Below are 22,984 nucleotides of genomic sequence, written 5' to 3'. Positions count from 1 at the left end.
GTAATAGGAACATACATATCGATAACTACCTTAAAAGTAAATGGATTAAATGCTCCAATCAAAAGACATAGACTGGCTGAATGGATGCAAAAACAAGACCCATATATATGCTGTCTACAAGAGGCCTACTTCAGACCTAGGGACACAAAGAGACTGAGAGTGAGGGGAGGGAAGGAGATACTCCAAGCAAGTGGAAATCAAAAGAAAGCTGGGGTAGCAATTTTCAGATCAGGCAAAATAGACATTAAAATAAAGACTATTAGAAGAGACAATGAGGACACTACATAATGCTCAAGGGATCAATCCAAGAAGATATAACTATTTTAAATATTTATGCACCAAATGGAGGAGCACCTCAATACATAAGGAAAATGCTAACAGCCAAAAAAGGGGAAATCGACGGTAACACAATCATAGTAGGGGACTTTAACACCCCACTTTCACCAATGGACAGGTCATCCAAAATTAAAATAAATAAGGCAACACAAGCTTTAAATGATACATTAAACAAGAAAGACTTAATTGATATTTATAGGACATTCCATCCAAAAATAACAGAATACACTTTCTTCTCAAGTGCTCATGGAACATTCTCCAGGATAGATCATATCTTGGGTCACAAATCAAGCATTGGTAAATTTACGAAAATTGAAATTGTATCAAGTATCTTTTCCGACCACAATGCTATGAGACTACATATCAATTACAGGAAAAAATCTGTAAAAAATAGAAATACATGGTGGCTAAAAAGTACACTACTTAGTAACCAAGAGATCACTGAAGAAATCAAAGAGAAAATCAAAAAATACCTAGGGCTTCCCTGGTGATGCAGTGGTTGAGAGTCCACCTGCCGAAGCAGGGGACATGGGTTCGTGCCCCGGTCCGGGAAGATCCCACATGACGTGGAGCGGCTGGGCCCGTGAGCCATGGCTGTTGAGCCTGCGTGTCTGGAGCCTGTGCTCCGCAACGGGAGAGGCCACAACAGTGGAGGCCCACATACCGCAAAAAAAAAACCAAACAACCTAGAAACAAATGACAATAAAAACACAATGACCCAAAACCTATGGGATGCAGCAAAAGCACTTCTAAGAGGGAAGTATATAGCAATACAATCTTACCTCAAGAAACAAGAAACACCTCAAATAAACAAACTAACCTTACGCCTAAAGCGGTTAGAGAAAGAAGAACAACAAACCCCAAAGTTAGCAGAAGGAAAGAAATCATAAAGATCAGATCAGAAATAAATGAAAAATAAATGAAGCAAACAACAGCAAAGATCAATAAAACTAACAGCTGGTTCTTTGAGAAGATAAACAAAATTGATAAATCATTAGCCAGACTCATCAAGAAAAAAAGGGAGACGACTCAAATCAATAGAATTAGAAATGAAAAAGGAGAAGTAACAACTGACCCTGCAGAAATACAAAGGATCATGAGAGATTACTACAAGCAACTCTATGCCAATAAAATGGACAACCTGGAAGAAATGGACAAATTCTTAGAACTGCACAACTTTCTGAGACCGAACCAGGAAGAAATAGAAAATATAAACGACCAATCACAAGCACTGAAATTGAGACTGTGATTAAAAATCTTCCAAGAAACAAAAGCTCAGGACCAGACGGCTTCACAGGCAAATCCTATCAAATATTTAGAGAAGAGTAACAACTATCCTTCCCAAACTCTTCCATAATATAGCAGAGGGAGGAACTCTCCCCAAATCATTCCATGAGGCCACCATCACCCTGATACCAAAACCAGACAAGGATGTCTCAAAGAAAGAAAACTACAGGCCAACATCACTGATGAACATAGATGCAAAAATCCTCAACAAAATACTAGCAAACAGGATCCAACAACACATTAAAAGGATCATACACCATGATCAAATTGGGTTTATCCAGGAATGCAAGGAATTCTTCAATATATGCAAATCAATCAATGTGATACATCGTATTAAGAAACTGAAGTATAAAAACCATACGATCATCTCAATAGATGCAGAAAAAGCTTTCGACAAAATTCAAGATCCATATGATAAAAACACTCCAGAAAGCAGGCATAGAGGGAATTTATCTCAACATAATAAAGGCCATATATGACAAACCCAGAGCCAACATCGTTCTCAATGCTGAAAAACTGAAACCATTTCCACTACGGTCAGGAACAAGACAAGGTTGCCCACACTCACCACTATTATTCAACATAGTTTTGGAAGTTTTAGCCACAGCAATCAGAGAAGAAAAAGAAATGAAAGGAATCCAAATCGGAAAAGAAGAAGTAAAGCTGTCACTGTTTGCAGATGACATGACACTATACATAGAGAATCCTAAAGACTCTATCAGAAAACTACCAGAGCTAATCAATGAATTTGGTAAAGTAGAAGGATACAAAATTAATGCATGGAAACCTCTTGCATTCCTACACACTAATGATGAATAATCTGAAAGAGAAATTAAGGAAACACTCCCATTTACCATAGCAACAAGAAGAATAAAATACCTAGGAATAAATCTACCTAAGGAGACAAAAGACCTGTATGCAGAAAACTATAAGACACTGATGAAAGAAATTAAAGATGATACAAACAGATGGAGAGATATACCCTGTTCTTGGATTGGAAGAATCAACATTGTGAAAATGACTCTACTACACAAAGCAATCTACAGATTCAATGCAATTCCTATCAAATTATCAATGGCATTTTTCACAGAATTAGAACAAAAAATTTCACAATTTGTATGCAAACACAAAGGACCCCGAATAGCCAAAGCAATTTTGAGAAAGAAAAATGGACCTGGAGGAATCAGGCTGCCTGACTTCACACTACACTACAAAGCTACAGTAATCAAGACAGTATGGTACTGGCACAAAAACAGAAAGAGATGAATGGAACAGGATAGAAAGCCCAGAGATAAACCCATGCAAATATGGTCCCCTTGTTTTTGATAAAGGAGGCAAGAATATAGAATGGAGAAAAGACAGCCTTTTCAATAAGTGGTGCTGGGAAAACTGGACAGCTACATGTAAAAGAATGAAATTAGAACACTCCCTAACACCATACACAAAAATAAACTCAAAATGGATTAAAGACCTAAATGTAAAGCCAGACACTATAAACTCTTAGAGGAACACATAGGCAGAACACTCTATGACATAAATCACAGCAAGATCCTTTTTGACCCACCTCCTACAGAAATGGAAATAAAAACAAAAATAAACAAGTGGGACCTAACGAAACTTAAAAGCTTTTGCACAGCAATGGAAACCAAAAACAAGACAAAAAGACAACCCTCAGAATGGGAGAAAATATTTGCAAATGAAGCAGCTGACAAAGGATTACTCTCCAAAAGTTACAAGCAGCTCATGCAGCTCAATAACAACAACAACAAAAAAACTCAATCCAATAATTGGCAGAAGACCTAAATAGACATTTCTCCGAAGAATATATACAGATTGCCAACATGCACATGAACAAATGCTCAACATCACTAATCATTAGAGAAATGCAAATCAAAACTACAATGAGATATCACCTCACACCAGTCAGAATCGCCATCATCAAAAAATCTACAAACAGTAAATGCTGGAGAGGGTGTGGAGAAAAGGGAACACTCTTGCACTGCAGGTGGGAATGTAAACTGATGCAGCCACTATGGAGAACAGTATGGAGGTTCCTTAAAAAACTAAAAATAGAACTACCATATGACCCAGCAATCCCACTACGGGGCATATACCGTGTGAAAACCATAATTCAAAAAGAGTCATGTACCACAATGTTCATTGCAGCTCTATTTACAATAACTAGGACGTGGAAGTGTCCATCGATAGATGAATGAATATAGAAGAAGTGGCACATATATACAATGAAATATTACTCAGCCATAAAAGGAAACGAAATTGAGTTACTTGTAGTGAGGTGGATGGACATAGAATCTGTCATACAGAGTGAAGTAAGTCAGAAAGAGATAAAAAAATACCATATGGTAACACATATATATGGAATCTAAAAAAAAAATAGTTTCTGACAAACCTAAGGGCAGGACAGTAATAAAGATGCAGACATAGAGAATGGCTTTGAGGACACAGGGAGGGGTAAGGGTAAGCTGGGATGAAGTGAGAGAGTGGCATGGACATACATACACTACCAAATGTAAAATAGATAGCTATTGGGAAGCAGCCACATAGCACAGGGAGATCAGCTCGGTGCTTTGTGACCACCTAGAGGGGTGGGATAGGGAGGGTGGGAGGGAGACGCAAGAGAGAGGAGATATGGGGATATATGTATATGTATAGCTGATTCAGTTTGTTATAAAGCAGAAACTAACACACCATTGTAAAGCAATTATGCTCCAATAAAGATGTTTAAAAAATTTTTTACATAAAAAGATTGGGAACATCTAATATGCTAGAGGAAAAAAATGTATACCTCCACAAACATGTCTTTTCTTTAAATACATGATTCAGAAGTCCAGATGGAAATAGGGAACATTTATATTAGATATGTTTCCCTTTTGGAGTTTTTTTTTTTGGCAACTTTAGAAAAACTCAATCCAATTTGTAGACATGTACGTTTGTCATTGCAGTTATTAAAATACATTTAATTTTATCTGTTTGTTCTCAAAATCTTGCGTCAACAATTCAAGGGCTCATTCTTTTTCACTCTAAAACGTAAATAATGATAAGGGTATAAACTCTGCTTGATATTTACTCAGCACCCCTAAAAATAGCCATCACAATAATTCTGTCAGCTTCACATCCATAACTGCTACATGGAAAGTTACATAAGCCTCTTTGCCCACACACATATTCATTCATTCAACCAGCACTTACTGAGCCCCAGTATTGCAAGGCACTGCTGTATTCTGTGGAAATAGAGTGTGGGCAAAAGTCGCTGATTTCATGAAGCATGATTTCTGTGTTAATTTCTAATTTATTTTTTGGAGCATATCTTAATTTTCAAGATCTTCCCTTTAATACTTAAGAAAAGGAGTATTCAGAAATAAAGTGATTTTTATGTAAATGGTAAGCACTCAGATTTCACTTTTGCTTATATATGTGTGTGGCAGTTGGCAGAGTAATCACTCATTCGTAGTACTAAGAGGTTTATATTGTATATATGTTAAACACCTGAATTTGAGGTAAAGCTAAACTACTCAATGTGTTTTATTTCCCTTACCAGATGTCATCCATGTCTTATTGTTTCAAAAGATAATGGCAAAATGGGACATTATATTGTTTTTTTTTTAAACCACTAAAATATATTTTAGCATGATGGGTGTTTTGGAGCAGATTTTGTAGCAGAGGGAGATGGAACTGGATTGACTGTCTATCAATGAAATCAACAGACAGTACAGTAAAGACGGACTTTGGGTTAATGCTATGTTCCAGTGTAAGTAATTGCACTGTATTTCCCTTTCAAAAGTGTCACCTCTTGGACAACAATTTAGAGATGTGGCAGTGATTTATAAACAGAGAAAAGGTTATTTCTTATCTACATAACTTTCTCTAATTGAAAGACTATATCAGGGAGTTTTCTTGGCTGGTCAGAATTTGGTCTGCAAAAATACATACCTTTGTGCTGAGGTCCAGTAAGGTCTCCTTATTAGGACAGATGCCTGAGCCTAACCCACCCAGGGCATAGGCAGAACGGATCATCACCGGGTAGCCAATGGTGTCTGCCGCCTTCAGTGCATCCTCAATCTGTCAACAAGAACAAGGACTCAAAGTTTTAAAAGCTGACAGTAGAAAAGACCAACCAAGGGAGTCTGGTAATTCAGGTAAATCAGTTTATTTGGAAAAAATGACTATGAAAATGTTCTATTATTCCCTCATCTCCTTCTGAAAAACAAGTGTTATTTTACAAATTTTAAGTTAAATTTTAGAATTTTTTAATATACAGTGAAGGTGCTTTTTTTTTAACACCTTTGGGGTAAATTTTATTTTGCAGTATAAAAAATAAAACAATGGCCAGAGGTGAGATAGTTGCCATTAATTTGAGAATGGGAGCTATACTGAATTTTTAAGTTCAGTTTAAAAGTCTTCGTCTCTTAACAAAGCAAGGTTTTCTACTACAGAATCTAACTTGATATTACTGCAATAAGCCATTTGGAATATTATATAGAAAGAGATTTTTCATTTTTCAAGTTCAGTCAGAGAGTAGTCTCAGAAGCTTGGGATTTTTTTTTTTTTTAACTTAAAGAATACAGCATATGTTGGCTATATTTTTCTGTCATGGAATATTATTACACTACCAATGGGAATGTAATTATACCTTTCCCATATGCCTGTTTCTCATCCTAAGGAAGCAAGGACATAATTAAATCTGGCAATGAAAGAATAAATATATGGCAGGAGCTTTCCACGTGTTCAGCAGAGCTATCCTGGGATTGTTCCTGATTGACAGCTTTGCAACATGCTATATACTTGATAGCATGCTTTTCTGAAAACATACATAGCCCATTTTTAGTTGTCCCAGCAGTACTTGCCTTATCCCAGAGGATTTGCCTATTTCTACACTGAGGAAGTTGCATCAGAAACTGTCTCCAGTACCCCCATTTCACTGACTGAAATCAGGAATAAAGTCAGGGACAAAAAGAGATGTACAGGAAGCTGATCTTTTCCTGGCACCTGGTAATAGCCCATCAATAGGCACAGGATACGATGGAAAATGATTAAGAGAAATGCAAAACAATCTGTCCTCTTTAACCATCTAAGCCACAGGTTTTTCAGTCATAAATATTACTGATTAGATCCAATGGCTTTTTTTTCCTAGATAATTTTATTGTAAAATGTTTATTCCATTCTAACAACAAAAAAAATTTGTTCGTTTATTTTTTGGCCATGCTGCACGGCATGCAGGATCGTATTTCCCCACCCAGGGATCAAATCTGTGCCCCCTGCAGCGGAAACACAGAGACAACCACTGGACCACCAGGGAAGTCCCTAAAAAAAATTTTAAATTCAACCATTTCCCATTTGCAGGACATTCGCACTTACAAAATGTGTGACTGATCCCAGGAAGAAGGTAGAAATTACTTTGGCATTGCAAGTTGATATGGTTCTTTGTTTTGATTCAGGAGATTTGATACTCAGGTCACATCAACCATTGATAAACCACATCACCTTTGAGATTATGCTTCCCTTTTCATAAAAATAAACTATTAATACCTGTCCCTAATGTTTTAGCATTGAATGACACAATTAACACACAGTGTCTCTGAAGTAATAACACATTTCTGGAAGATAACATATACAAATATAATACTTTATTATTTTTAGGCATGACAAATCATTCTCTCTACAACGCAAGACACATAATGGTCCTGTTTCTCCAGAACAAAGATTTCTTACCGATTCCACTGCAAAGCTTGGAGCAATCTTTTCATTAATCTCATTTAGTTTGTCTGAGAACAGCTGTCTATCTTCTGTGGCCATAATGGATTCAACTGAGGTTCCCAGGACTTTCACGCCATATTCCTTGAGCACACCTCTCTTAAATAGTTCCACTCCTACAGAAAAACAAAATAAATCAATTTTTAACATATCAAACTCTTATGTTTTCTATAATAGATATCTGAATACAACTTTTTTTTAAAAAAAATCTTAACTCCAAAAAGCCACCAGAGTCCACAACAGAATTGCACTTAGAGTAAAAAAATTTTTGAAAGAAAAATTCTGAAGACATTTTAGCAAAACATTTTGCTGGTGCTACTATTATGTATATTATCACCTTCTCCAAATGATTTTTATTATTCTCGTTAATAAAAATCATAGAATTACAGTGAGCCTTAAGATTTTAGTATATTTCATTTCCTTCTAAGGAAGGTCTATTCCTATAATGAGCTTCTCTTGTGTAAATAATCTCAGTGATGTGGGTATCTATCTAGGTTAAAAATTAACAAAATCGTTTGTGTTCCCACTAACTTAACATCTAACTTTGGCTGTTTTTTATAGTTGACATACAAATTATATCACCAACTGCTTACCCAAACTAGCCAGTGAGATTCTCATTCATGATCTAATTCTGAAGGTTTGAAATATTTTAAATAGGACAGAGCATTGGACTCAGCAGATGCATGAAGGGATGGTGGAGAGACTGATCTATGTAAACATGAAAATATATGTGAAAGTCAAATGCCACAGGGCTGATACGTAAGAGCACAGAGCACTTAATCAATGTTAATTCCCCTTTTTCACTCATAATAGTTCTCAGAGTTTCACTGGTAACAGAGAAAAGCAGTATCCTGGGACGGAGGAGGGGGACTCAAAAAACCTACTCAGTCACCATGCAGCATTAAAGCAAAAGGTTTCTTTTTGTCCCCCAGCTGTTCTGTGAAATAAACTGGTAATGTTCATCATGTAACATTTTCAGGTGGCTGCTTACTAAGCTTCCTCACACAGCAGAAAACTTTTATGAACACACAGAGCACAACTGCTAAATAAATTCAAACAAAAAAATATTATATATAAGTGTGGGAACCAAAACTCTGCAATTAAACTTAAAAGAACTCACCACAGTTCAGAGCTGTCTGGCCACCCATGCCTAGAATTAATCCATCTGGCCGTTCTGCCTTGATAACCTCTGTGACAAACTGAGGGGTGATGGGGAGGAAGTAGACAGTATCTGCTTGCTTTAAGCCCACTTCATTGGTTTGCACCGATGCAATGTTTGGGTTCATCAGGACAGTTTTGACATTTTCTTCCTGAAATAAAAAAAAAGATCTAGAATCTTAATATATGGTCTAAAGAGAAAAATCATATTCAAATGAAGGGTATTAACAGGTAACAAAAAGTTATTCTGTGGGCTCTAGAGATCAGTAATGGGACCAGTGTGAATGGAAGTTAAAGGATGACAAACATTTGGTAAAAGGAAGGAAGAAAACTGCTTGAAAATAAAACTATCCAAAAAGAGCTGGCTACCTCATGAGGATCACCCTGAATTCCTTGTCACTGTAGGTATCAAGGAAAGCTGGAGATGTTTTCTATAGAATTTGACTGGAGGTCCACAAATACTACTCAATTTTACAGCTCAGTCGACCTTAAAAGAATAAAATATTCCAAATTTTTTTGAATGAGTAAAACATAAAATGGAAAAAAGGCAGCATCAAAGCTGCTTCCTTTTCTAACGTTTATTGAAGAACAGCATTGAGCATACGTTTTAAATGCAAGACAATGTGTTTCCCTTCTAGCTGGGAGCACTGAGAGCCTTCTGCTGGTTTCCATTTTCTTTAGATTTTCATGCCTGCTGTAGTGCTTTGACAAAGACCATTATACAACTGTTTATACATATTATATAAAAAGAAAATGACCGTATGGCAAAAAATAAAAAATAAAAATTTGTGTGTGTGTGAAGATATTCATAGCCCTATCTCATTCCTGACATCTGGAGAGACCCCTAAAATAATGCTTCATGTAGGCTACTAAGGATAATAGCTTTACAGACCAGGATGAGGGCGACATTTAGTAAAATAATTATTATGAAATCTGGCCAGATGGTTCTTATTTTTTTACCTATTAGCATGTCAATTTTGAAGTCTTCTAAAAACTCAACAAAATATTCATATGAAAGTACAGAAATCATCATTGAAAGCCCTACATATCCTTGGGGGTGTGGTGAATCCAAATGAAAAATTAAATATATTTCATACTACTTTGAATTCAAATAGTGCCTTAAAACTTGTAGTGTACTTTTTTGTTAATTTATTTGATTTTTATAGCAAGACTATAAAAGAAATTTTCACCTTACAGATGAAGAAACTGAGATTCAGTAAGGTTAAGTGACCTTCCAAAGATCATACAGCTGATAAATGACAAAATTAGGGCTCTAATCCAAGTCTTATGACTGAAGTTCTACACCCTTTCCTCAATATGAGCCCTCTCTAAGATTGTAAGGAACATTTTAAAGAGTACTGTTAACAAAATATTGAACAGATACATATAGATAAGCAAATGCATTTAAAATAATTGAGTCCAAACGGAGAGCACATCATAAACAGAAGTTATAGACTGTCTCACTACTAGAGAAAAGTACCAATGGATAGGTATATTTGTTAAATATTTTCCTGCATGTGCTATACAATGAATATAGCTATTTTTATAAATCAAATTACATAGGAAAAGGTCCCATAAATTCATGTGATGAGTGTCTATTCAAACCATTTTAATAAATGTTACATAATTTTTTTCTAATATAATTCCAGCTATAATTTATGCATAATCTAAGTTTTAAAAAATACTCAGTTCATAAATTCATCTTTATTAGCCTCTTAATCACAATACTATATCTAATAATTCCTATTCTTCAGTTCAAATCAATAACTTCACCTTTTGGATGTAATGCATATAAAAAATACAACCTATGGAAATATTAATTCTTTATAAAACTACCAAATAGGATAAAAAATTGCATGCCACTTAAATGTGTTCTAAACCCTTAACACATTTAGACTGTGTTCTAACCAATCTGAACCATTGGATACCCACTAATTATCTATTTAAGATAAACTGAATCTTAATACAATGAAATAAAGCACACTTTGAAAATGTACACAAAAAACATGTGTGCATGGGGTGAACATCCATGCGTGTATGGAGAAGAGTATTAAAAATAAAAACAAATGGGAAGAAAAGTAAGGTAATTGGGGGGTTGTGTCTGTTTTCAACAGACATCTGTCAGGTGAAAATCTCTGTATATAGAATACTGAATAAAGCAAAGAAAAAAAGGAAAATTTTGGCCAACTGTTTCTCTTGTTGGTTGTCCTAGTCTCCTGCTTCCTTCCCTGTGTTGCTCTCTCCTAGCCAGGTCTCTTGGTAAGAGTGGCTTGACTCCACAAAGCCTGTGGCAAGGTCACAGAGAGCTCACATTGACTTTGGATGGCTTGATTAGCACCAAAATGGGGACTATCGTGGAAAATAAGGATACCAAAGAGAAGCCAAGTTAGCTCTTCAATAGAAATATCTTACACTTACAGTGTCAGTTTTCTAAAGGTTTATTTTACTATGATAAAGGTTGGGGAGATTTCGAGAGACTCTGAAGAAACAGGGAGGATATTCTTCCCAACTTAGGTATCAAACCCTCTATTCCACTTGAAAATCCAGCCATACCTTCCTGGTAAGTCATCCAGTCCAAGTCACAGATGGGGGAATTAGGTGACCTGCAATAACTTCTAAAGCTTGAACAAAAGGCATTGTTTCCTTTGTTCCTCCAGCTGGATCTTCCCCCTTTCAACCAAAGAGATGCCTGAAGCATCCTGTAGAACACTTGAAGTACTTTAGAGCACCAGGGATACCCAAATTCCCTCTTTCACACAAAAGACAAATATGTTTTAAAAGCTCACTGCCTCATTGAGTAACATCTATAAGTGTAGATTTATGTTTTCAATATAAATAGGTGATAACATAGACAATTCTGGAGATCAATCCAACCTTCTTAATTTGCAGGTGTGCACATTTAAGTTAAAAATCTTGTCTGTGATCAAACTTCCTTTCATATAAGATGTGGAAGGAAATTAATTATAGTGACTTTGAAAAGAGGTAGTGTCATAAATCTAAATTATAAAATACTAATTAGACTCATAAAAGGAGTGTATATTAATTCCAGCAAAGATCAGAGTCTCTCACCTTCATGGCTTTTACAGCTTGCGATCCCGAGTAATCAAATTCACCTGCCTGACCAATGGACAGACCTCCGGATCCTAGGATAAGGACTTTGGAAACCTGTAAGCAATAAGAAGATAGCATTGCTTTTATTATTAAGATGGGGAAATTAGTCATTGTTAAGTATGGGAAAGATAAACTATATTGTCTGTGTTTATGTGGTGATTTAAAGTACAATGTTTTGAAATATACATAATATATGAGTAAAAAGACCAACAATTTAAACATCTCTAATTTCAAAAAGGAATTTCCAAAGGTCATGGTTTTTTTTACTTAAGTAAAAACTTTTTGGAAGAGGTCTACATTTTAATTAAACATATATAAATATCTAAAAATAACTACATAAATATATATGGAAATGTATATCTATATGTGTATATATAATAAATATAATTTATATATATAATTTTTCGATAAAAATCTCCTTAAAATTTAATTGACTAAATGTGTTACTGTTCCATGGGTTTCTACTGGACAAAGAATAGGCATAAATACAAACAAGCCCTTCCTAACAAACGAAGAGAAAACACAGGAGGCAAGGGGACACAGGGACACCTTCATATTTACATTTTGCCTTTACTTTGCAGTTCAGTCCAGAAATATTTACAGAAAATACAGTAATGAAAAGATCATGTTTTGGCAGCATACTGAAATTCATACAAATTGTATATATGATTTCAAGCAAATAATAATTCTGCTTATTTTTTAACCACAACTGCCAAGCCCTTCAGAGGAGAAAAATGTTCTAGGTCACTGCAAGAGACAAGGACTTGGGAAACTTGTTTTGTATTTATGGAGTGCCTGCTATGTGCAATGCAATGTAGAATCCCAAATTACACGTTTCCCTCACTATTTAAAAAAAGAAAAGCATCTGAAAAACATGAGTTGATATTTTGAGAAATACACTGTATGGTGGGGTGGCTTCTTTAGCTACCAAGAATCCACACTGAGTGGCTGGATTACCTCCCATCTCTCCATCTCAGGAAAAAAGGCTGTCACAGAAATCTAAAACAAACCATCTAACTCAATTTATCATTTCATGTAAACATATAAATCAATTCTTTTTGTTCATAAAAAGAGGATTATATATATATGTATGTATATACTTAAAAATATACATACACCCTTCTAAATTTTATGTAATAATGGTGTGGGTGTGGGTGTGCCTTAACTATGAAGGAAATGTGTAGAAACCTTTCCATATTAAATACATATTCAAACAAATAAGGAGTCGAGTCTTACACTATATTAATCCTTATCTATCTGCTCTTTAGAGGTATTGGGTTGTCCAAAAGTTCGTTTGGGTTTTTCGTTGAAACAAAAATTTTGATCATCTATAATGATTCTGTAGCCTGAACTGTATCTCAAGCATACACAGGGCTATGGTTTATTGAGTAATGGAAAATATATCAAATTTGAAACTAAATTAAACCTTATTCTCTGTTAAATTATTTTCATTACAAATGTTCTAGAAGAAGTGAACTTTAAAAGATATGATTTTTAAATCAAAACATGAAGATTCCAATGAACATCCAATGAATCATCTAGAAAAGACCAAATAATTAGATGCTAAAATGATGGGTGATTGCAATATTACCAATCATTTTGCATAGACATCAAAAAGGTTTACATCTTTCACTGAAAAAAGAAGTCATCACACAATAGAGAAAATCCAAAATACATAAACGAAAAGGAAGCCCACATATACTGACCTCAACTCGAGATGCTACTAGGGCCGGCTTCGGTAGAACTGATGTAATTGTGGTACCTTTCTCCTTCTTTATCAGTGAGAAAAAGGAATCAAACAGGTACTAGAAAAAAAATATAGCCAACTAGTTAGAAGCGTCAAAACTCACAGAATTCTCAGATAAAATACAGTATACCCAGTTCAAGTTGAACTTTAGATAAGTAACAAATAACTTTTTAGGATGAGTATTGCTATGCAGTATTTGTTTTTTTTTTTTTGTTTTGTTTTTGTTTTGCCAAAGCTGGCAAAACTAAATATTTACTACTATAAGAATTAGATAAAATAAACACTTCTAACTGCTCATGTCAAATCCTATTAAAAGAAAGTTTTCAATATAGGTATACATATAACTGATTCACTTTGTTGTACAGCAGAAACTAACACAACATTGTAAAGCAATTATAATCTAGTAAAGATGTAAAAAAAAAAGTTTTCAGCAGAGAATGAACATTTCAAATAATGCCTTCTGAGAATGTCATTTTCAGCCCCTTAATTATGAATCATTTTCTTCTTCTAAATAAAATTCTAACTATGCAAAAAAAAAATGAAGCTATATTACTTATGTACCCTAAAGTTAGAAATAACTGGATATTTAAATTTTCTATCAGGTCAAAAATATCTCTAAAGATTGTATTATGTATTAAAATATCTCTAAGGTTATTCTTAAACTTTATCAATGATTTACTTCCACTGTTGCACTAGAGGTGACAAATTTCAACAAAGATATTTATTTTGCAACTATTTGGCAGGACAGGAGAGAAAAAGAACTAAGTGATACTGGATATCACATATCTTAATTTCAGTGTTCCTAATCTGAAGTCCTACTATAGGCAAATAATTTAAATTTTAAGTTAAAAAACTATTAACATGCATTAGGCAATAGATATATGAAACTAAATTTTATTTTTGAGTGTCATCATGTGTAGGTAATGTTGTAGTGACTTTGGCTATTAAGAACCATTCTTTCCTAATAATATTAAAACAAGAACAAAATACAAATATCTGAAAAGGCAACTCAGGGATGAGGAAGTAGAGTCTACAATGGGAAAATTTTTATTCTCCTCTTTGTTTTACCCAGGTGTCTTTTCTGAGAGCATCTGCTGACAAGGAAGAATTGTCAGCATTACTACTGGAGGCCCTAGGGTATAGGAGAGGAAGAGTCACTTCAGACTTCCCAGACTTTTCTGAGTATCACCACAAGCTCTTGTTTGGAAAGATGTTCTTAAACATTGCACCAGAAGCTTACAAAAAAAGTAAAAATATTTAAATTAAAAACAAAACTCCTCTAAGCATTCCTTATGGTTCTCCTAAGCCATCTGACTCGTATGTATGTGCGTGTATACCCTCCCCGACACCCCTGACCTCCTTCCTGCTCCTGCTGCTGTTTATTCTCCCTTCGTGGCTACGCAAACAGTTGCCATAGGGATTTTTGTGAAGTCACAGATGGGGGATTAAAATTTCATTTCAGTTATGAGAATGAGATAGCAAGAGGGAATTCATTTGCATAGTACCACAATTGTAAATTTCAGAACTAAATATATTAGAATGATACTCATTTAAATAAAAATCACATTGCATCAGTTTCTTAAGCACTTTCCCACTTTAACTGTTTAAAACGATAGAAATTTCCTCCATGATATTCATGGGGAAATTTTCTTACAATATAGGCATTATCAAAGCACTCTTTTTTTTTTTTTTTTTGCAGTACGCGGGCCTCTCACTGCTGTGGCCTCTCCCATTGCAGAGCACAGGCTCCGGACGCGCATGCTCAGCGGCCATGGCTCACAGGCCCAGCCGCTCCGCGGCATGTGGGATCTTCCCGGACCGGGGCACGAACCTGCGTCCCCTGCATCGGCAGGCGGACTCTCATCCACTGCGCCACCAGGTAAGCCCCAAAGCACCCTTTTTAAGAATGTTCTGTACTAAGACCACCCAGGTGATTATTTTGGTTTCTCAATTTTTCACATAAATATATTTCTGATTTAAAAAAATTTAATACATAATAGGCCTCATCTTTCTGACATACCTCAGTGTCTGTTGGCCCTGGGCTGACTTCTGGGTGGAACTGCACACCAAAGAAGGGTTTGCTCTCATGCATAATCCCCTAAAGGAGAAAGAAACGGGAAGAAATTCCTTCAGTAGCAAAGAATGTCAACCAGGACTAGGTATGATTCAGTGGACAATAAAGTCCAAACTTTAAAAACTAAGTTAAAAGTTTGAGAACATTCTAAAAACAAACAGTACTAATACAAATAGGCCAATAAAGATTCAACTGGTGTCGTTCCCTTACTAAAAACAACTGATTTGGTCTATAGCCTTTGAGGCCCCTCTAGGCTCTGGTTCAGAATAAACTCAAATCCTCTTCTTTTCTCCAACTCCTAAATTACTTCTCCAAGGGTCTTCTCAAAGGCTACTTCAGTGCTAAGTGAGTCCCAGAGACCCACGTAGACTAGGCTCAAACAGACCTCCACCAATCACCCATTAGCAATGAATGTGTAAGACAGCCATTGACTAACCACTCAAATTGTGGATCTTAATGAGTCAACCGATAAGAGAATAAGACAGAGAGAAATGACTTTTTAAAAAGCAGAGGGCTGTGGGAAATAATCTGTGACAAGAATTCTTCCACATACACACCCCAGAAAAGCCCACATAAACAAGGGAAAGGTAATTGTAAAACAGAGTATTAAAAGTCCTGCACTTCTCATCACACACTCAATGGGTTTACTGAGAGCACTTACCTCATTTGTTTGATCATTGACATTCACAAAAAGTGGTTTCCAACCAGCAGGAAGAGTGCTGTCCAGGGCATAGCCATGATTCTGAGCAGTAATGAAAGCCTGTCTGTTTGTGATATTCAAAACAGGCTGATTCTGCCCTCTGGAGGGAAAAGGGGAAAAAGAATATGGAAAAGGAAAAGTGAAGAAAAGAATATAAATGCATTAGTTGTAAAATAGTGAGCAAGAAAAACCTATTAAAATTCAAATGTTTCAATTGCTTAGTGAAAATTACTGCATGAGAAAAGTCACAGATTGTTAAGCCCAATAATTTTAGGAAAAAATTCAATTCAGGAAGCTTTGCTGTGTGTTAAATATCAGTTCTATTAAACTTCTGTAATCAGTTTTAGAAAAGGGGAATTGCACTCATAACAAAAAGCTAAGATTTGCTCACTAGCTTAACAGAGACACATATAAGCCACTTATTTTAAGGGAGCTACAGTAATTTTAAAGCCAAAGAAGAGTTCTTGGGGGATAATAAAGAGATAACTACTCAGTCCTGAATCAACCTGAATTATACTTTATGTGGAGCGTGGACTGTGAAGGAAAGTTCCATGTTGAATAAATTAACATCATTTGGGGTAAGGAAGTAAAACCAAGAGGAGCTGAAGATTTCTTGGTTCTTAAGTCACACTAGAGTTTTACAATGTTATCAGTGCTCTGAAATCAAGCTTAAAATCAGAACAATTTCCCTTGGAATGTTATTTGATTGAGTATTATAACTTCAATGTATGCCAAGGAAAGGAAAATAACTTTAAACTACAGCAAAGTTATCGTTAGAGAAGGCTGCCTTTCCAAAATGCAATAAAAGTGGTATCAGGTAGTCAGACAACTGTGAACCATATAATAGTGTGCTTATCGATTTATTCTGAAGAAAATGGCACGTAAGTTCTCTAAGTCTTTTCGGTTTAGTTACTACCAGTATTTCAGAGCCAGTTTGACATGTAAACAGAAGCATAACTGCCTTACCTGTTGGCCATAGACATTTTGTAGGCTTGGGCACCGGCCGCCAATCCTGTTATTAAATTTCCTGTACTGATTCCAAACAATGGTTCCTTGCGATCGCTCTCCAAGATCTAAGTCAGGGAAAAATTTTATTACTCCAGAAGAACGATTCCAAAACATGCAATCTCTGAAGGAATAAAATGAAGCATTCTTTTTTTTTCTTAATTTACAAGGTAAAGAGAATAGTAATTGAATAAAAAGTTAGACGATAAATAAGGACGGGATTGACAATTTGCAGCATTGAAGTTCAATAGAATGTACTTAACATCCAGACTAAACTACATCTAATTTAATATTTCTCTGGAACCTTGAAGGTCTTATAGGTCCCAAGTTGTCATTTTCCAGTTGTACAGACAACACATTTGGAGATTGGACTCCAGCTCTCTGCACTCAAGGACACAATCCCAGTCACTTTGTCTAAAGTTCTTTGTTCTTCTTCCTGTTGAACTCTCTCCTCGTTGGTTCCCCCTATATACTATCTGTGCTGACATTGCCTCAGAGGTCACAAATAGGAGTACTAAAAAATTACTTGTATGAATAAAATATATTACAGCTTTTTCGGCCATGCAGAGCAGACTCTCTCCACTTCACACACAGACACAGACTATCCCAGGTTCACTGCACCTTTTTGACATTCTGAATTAGTGGTTGTGCAAGAGCTGGGTTCCCAGGTCCTCCGGCAATTAAAAGCCCATCATACTCCATCTTGGTGAAATCATGATTCCAGGGCACTACATGCACTTCCGCTCCTCGCTGGAAAAGAAACACAAGAATGGTCAATTTAATAACATTTTTCTTCGCCAAAGCAGTAAACCTTCTCTTGGCTAATTAATCCCGAAAGGGAAGGGAAACAGAGTCCACGATTCAAATAAATAATGCTGAGCAAAAAGCTCTCTGTTGACTCATATTTTGTGTGATGTAAATGGACCCTAGGATAGAAAGTGGAGGAAAAAAACACTATTTACATTTTGATTCTGAAAAAATATATAATGCATTTCCCCACACTTCAGGAGGTTGTAGACCTAAAGGCTTCATGACTGGGCACACAGGAATACAGTTTATCTTCCCTAGCTCTGGGAGAGGGAGTTGCAAAAGAGAAGATAAAGTCATTTCTCCAACATTTAATTTGGTCCACCTCTCACCTTTTTCAGTTCTGTATTTTTTTTTTTTTTTTTTGTGGTACACGGGCCTCTCACTGTTGTGGCCTCTCCTGTTGCGGAGCACAGGCTCTGGACGCGCAGGCTCAGCGGCCATGGCTCACGGGCCTAGCCACTCCGTGGCATGTGGGATCTTCCCGGACTGGGGCACGAACCCGTGTCCCCTGCATCGGCAGGCAGACTCTCAACCACTGTACCACCAGGGAAGCCCTCAATTCTCTATTTTTTGTCTGACCAAATTTTAGTGACTTCTTTCCTAGGGATTTTTCATATTATCTATAATACCTATATTCTGATAGAAAAATTAGAACTTTTCTATACAAAAGTGGATGGGAAGATGTCTTTGATTATTTTGCTAGAAGCATTTCCTGATATAAGAATTTGAGAGAAAGAGGTTTCTTTGGAGGGGTTTCCAGGAAATACCAATAGAAAGCAACATGGGGAAAGACCCTAATAAAGTGTGCATTTTGGGGCAGTTACCACAATGAAGAAAAGGAGCTTCAGCCCACTGGGGAATTCTGAGAGCCAGTGTAGCATATTTCACCTAACAACAGCTTAGCAATGTGGCAAAGGAGCTGGGGAATTTATACTCTGTCATTGATTGGGGCTGCTCCAGGGATCATTAATTCTATGTCATTTCCTGCCTGCCAGCAGCCTCCAACCAACCAAAGAGAGCTCTGAGGCAATAAGATGCAGACACTTGCAATTAGAAGATGAACAAAATGCCTTAAGATGATAAAATGAGAGGGAGATATGGCTAGGCCAACCACAGCATCTACTATTTAAGGGTCCACGCACATTTTTGTTAATAAAATTGACCAGCATTCAAAATCATGATCTGGATGTTGGTGATATTCTATAACAAAAAAAGTGAATTGAAGAATTCTCCTTTACCCATGCTAATTTGGTGTTATGCAAATATATCTAGGGGTGGGGTGCATGTGTATAAGAGAAATAGAAAGACAAAGAGACAGAGGGAGACAGAGAGAGAAAGAGAAGGAGAAATCTCAACAAAACAATGTTTAAGAAAACATTGTGGGCTTCCCTGGTGGCGCAGTGGTTGAGAGTCCGCCTGCCGATGCAGGGGACACGGGTTTGTGCCCCGGTCCGGGAAGATCCCACATGCCACGGAGCGGCTGGGCCCGTGAGCCATGGCCGCTGAGCCTGCGCGTCCGGAGCCTGTGCTCCGCAATGGGAGAGGTCACGGTGGTGAGAGGCCCGCGTACCGCAAAAAACAAAACAAAACAAAACAAAAAAACATTGTAATAATGGTTACGTTCTCCTCAAGTATTTTTTAAGGTCTAATTTCAGTTGGTTCTCTAAGAGTTGATATAAAGCAATGTGCAAGTTTGTACTATATCAGGGCATAATCCCTACAAACATGTGGTACATAATAAATGTAACCCAAAGGGGGAGTTCTCCTACTGACTACCTTTTTGGTTATCTCTAAACCCCAAGAAATTGAGTGTGTCTTGTCTCAGAATGTCCGTTGGTAAGTGAAAAGAACAGTCTTCATTTCCTTCTGTGTTTTTGTGGCCTTTGAGGTTTTTGGTTTTTTTTTAACAGAAATCTACATCTCTAATTTTAACAGGAATAAATGTGTTATCTAATAGATCAAAGGCAACAAGAAGAGAGTATATCCCCTGACATTCTGACAGAATACACAAGCTTTCTCTGAAACAGATAGAGGAAATCAGATTAACACTAATGATCAATATTAGAAACCCCCAACCTTGAGATGGAACAAATTACTTACCTTTACTAGTAAGCGGATTACATTGTTTTTTATCCCACAGTCTACAGCTACCACTTTCGTGGGATTTCCTTTGCCATACACCTTGACATCCTGCCATTTTAAAAACCGGAGAGTAAGAGAGAAGGTCCAGCTGTGAGCAACACACCAATATCATAAACACATCTCAGGATGCTCTGCACTTGGTAACAGATTGACTGCTAACTACTAGGGAGTGGCTGGCAGTTAACAATCAATTTGTAAGAAAGGCACAGCAAATGCCACAAACTCTATCTTCTTCATGAGAACAAAGTACCTTGCTGTTTTGTATAAAATGTTGATTACAGTAATAACAGTTATCCCTAAGAAATTGGTTGCTTCCATAATTAACAAATATCTTTCCCATGTTTGGCCTCATTAACAACCAGTAGCAATGGAATTTCCAAGTATTATTGCCTGATTCAGCACTAAACAGATGTAGTAATAGATATATCATGCTTTAAATACCATTTGATCCTCAACTTGCAATAAAGTTTGGATGAGATAGCGCTGTTGTGAGTTAGGCTTATGCAGTGGGGCTAATGGATAAAATCAGTCTGAGTCAGAGGACTTGCTAAGCTAGTGTAGACCCCTGGTCCCTTTAGGTTACTGTGCAATCATTTGCATTTAAATGGTAGACTTCATAAAAGGATCCCAGAGCATATCATAATCATTACCTATGTTTTAAGCACTGCTTGGAGTCAGATCCATTTTCACAGGCATTTACCCAAGAAGTAGTTCCCCAAAGTCATAAAAGAAGAAATAATAGAGAGAGAGAGAGAGAAAGCCTAGAGGGCTGGGTGCCCACACTGGTCCCAGCTTCAAGAGTCAGCTAGCACATTCTGAATTTAGAATGATTTCAAAGTTTATTAAAGGTTTTAGATGAAATTTGCAACCTGGTGTCTACACAAACACACCATATACTCTCTGTACAGAATGACAGAAGTAAGCAAGACCTCACAGAAACTGGGATATATGAATTTGCTAGGAATCTCCAAGAGAGGAATATATTATGCAGTATTTTTCAACCTTATTTGACCACAGAATTTTTTTAAGGTGACTTTCTCCAGGCGAATACTTCTCACATTTGGAAAATCTAGACTAGATCCCCAAGGTAGTTCTAAACTCTAAAATTCTATAAAAATAGCCCTCTATCATGCTGTGTCTCAAACAAAATCACTTCATAGGAAAATATGCTAAAAACCTCTTTCTCCTATTTATCTGAGCCACCCTGCTGTTACTGCTCAGGCTAGGCTTTCACGAGTTTTGTCCTAATTAGTTGCAATAACTTTCTAGTTATCTGCTCTTTTATCCAGTTTACTTTGCTCCAAAAAGGTGCCAAATGGGTTCCCAGTAGTCTCCAAGTTAGCTGATTTATTTAGCCAACGATACTAAACCATCTAGCTCTAGCCCCGTCCATCTCCACTCATCTTTGGCCAAATGCAAGAACCTATATGTGTGAACCCTTAGGTCAGCCACACCAAACTACATATAACTCTTCAAAGACACCGTATCGTCTCATACTTCTGTGCCTTTCAACACATGCCATTTCCTCTGCCTGAAACGAAGTTCTCCTTGTTCTCCATCTACTGAATTGCTCCTTATGCCTCAGAACAAGCCTAATTCCTCGCAGAACCTCCCCTGATCCACCTATTTCATTGGATGTTTCCCCACACATGCCTTTATGGTACCTCATGCACATTCCAAGGACAGCATTTATCATAGTATTCTCTCCATGGTGCCTACTTGCTTGCCTACACCACCAATCTCTATGGTCCCCAAGGACAGAGGCTGTAGCCCAAGAGACTCACAACTACATTAACAGATATTCAATCAAAATCAACACATCTTTCTAAGATGTATTCTATACCTTCCTGTAAATATACAATAAACATATCTTACTTCGGGGTGATACAGTCATCATCCTGAATACTACTCTTTGAACTGAGCTATAATACACTAAATCTTCAGTGTGCTCAGGAATACTTTTCCCTGCACAAAATGACCCCAGATTCTGATTACTGTACTGGGTCTGATTTCTATAAAGTGTTCCTGACTCTCTGGCAGACCATTCGCTCTGACTCCTGATATTCAATTGAACGTCCTTTCATTTGACATTGTTAAAGTCTTGAGCTAAGGAACCACAAGAGGAAAGAAGAAAAATTAAAACAACAGTAAACAGCCTCTAAATCAGGCCATGAAGATCACTCTGTAAGTAAAAGTTATAACTTTAAATGCACTGATTTTGTAATATATCAATTTTAACTGCTATGAGACCCTTTTCTCCCTCCCTCTCTGATGCTTCTGGAAGATGACCTCTACCTAAAAGAAGATTTTGATATTACAAAAGAGGAAGGTCTAAAGGGAATAAAATAAAACTACAAAACATGAAGGAAAATTTCTCACCTTGGTTGAAACCTCAGCAATCAAATTCTGCTTATTTGGATCCAAAAAGTCCACAGACTGACCTTCAAATTCAATCTTCCCAAGCATGGTACCCTATCAAATTAAAAAATTAGACAGTTAACAGGGAACAATGATGCAGGTGCTGACAGGTTAAATTCACAGGGACTTACACAGCTGCTCCACTATTTAGATGTCTTTAGAACATACTCATAACCATCAGCAAGAGATCTTCATCTTCTCAACTAGGAAAGGTGAAGCAGTGTGCATGGTACATTTTGGGAAACACTATGAGAAGGTACCAGCTAGCAAGGTTAATTTGTGAAAACTTTACCTTATTTCTTTTAGGGCTGAGACAGTCACCTGGGGTAAGCAAAGTCAAAGGGCAACAGAATTCAGGTCTCCAGTAGATGCAAATCAGAGTATTTAGAGTACTTATGACCTAAAGCTATTTCGTGGGTGACAT

General features: G+C 36.6%; 1 protein-coding gene across 1 annotated transcript in view; it reads right to left on the bottom strand.

Moving 5' to 3' along the window:
- Window positions 1-22,984, bottom strand: part of CPS1 (carbamoyl-phosphate synthase 1) — a 142,669-nt gene that overhangs the window by 81,233 nt on the left and 38,452 nt on the right. Inside the window, exons 6-16 of the mRNA XM_004262765.4 lie at window positions 22,522-22,614; window positions 20,101-20,190; window positions 17,812-17,940; window positions 17,152-17,258; window positions 16,147-16,285; window positions 15,432-15,509; window positions 13,371-13,469; window positions 11,623-11,718; window positions 8,516-8,705; window positions 7,354-7,511; window positions 5,575-5,703 (exon numbers count right to left, since the gene is read on the bottom strand). Of these exons, the coding sequence (XP_004262813.1) occupies window positions 5,575-5,703; window positions 7,354-7,511; window positions 8,516-8,705; window positions 11,623-11,718; window positions 13,371-13,469; window positions 15,432-15,509; window positions 16,147-16,285; window positions 17,152-17,258; window positions 17,812-17,940; window positions 20,101-20,190; window positions 22,522-22,614 (1,308 nt within the window). The remainder of the gene's footprint in view (window positions 1-5,574; window positions 5,704-7,353; window positions 7,512-8,515; window positions 8,706-11,622; window positions 11,719-13,370; window positions 13,470-15,431; window positions 15,510-16,146; window positions 16,286-17,151; window positions 17,259-17,811; window positions 17,941-20,100; window positions 20,191-22,521; window positions 22,615-22,984) is intronic.

Source organism: Orcinus orca, chromosome 7 (assembly GCF_937001465.1).
Source record: "Orcinus orca chromosome 7, mOrcOrc1.1, whole genome shotgun sequence".
Lineage (NCBI taxonomy): Eukaryota > Metazoa > Chordata > Mammalia > Artiodactyla > Delphinidae > Orcinus > Orcinus orca.
The sequence above is the reverse complement of the archived record's forward strand: the minus strand, read 5'-3'. Positions and strand labels throughout refer to the sequence as shown.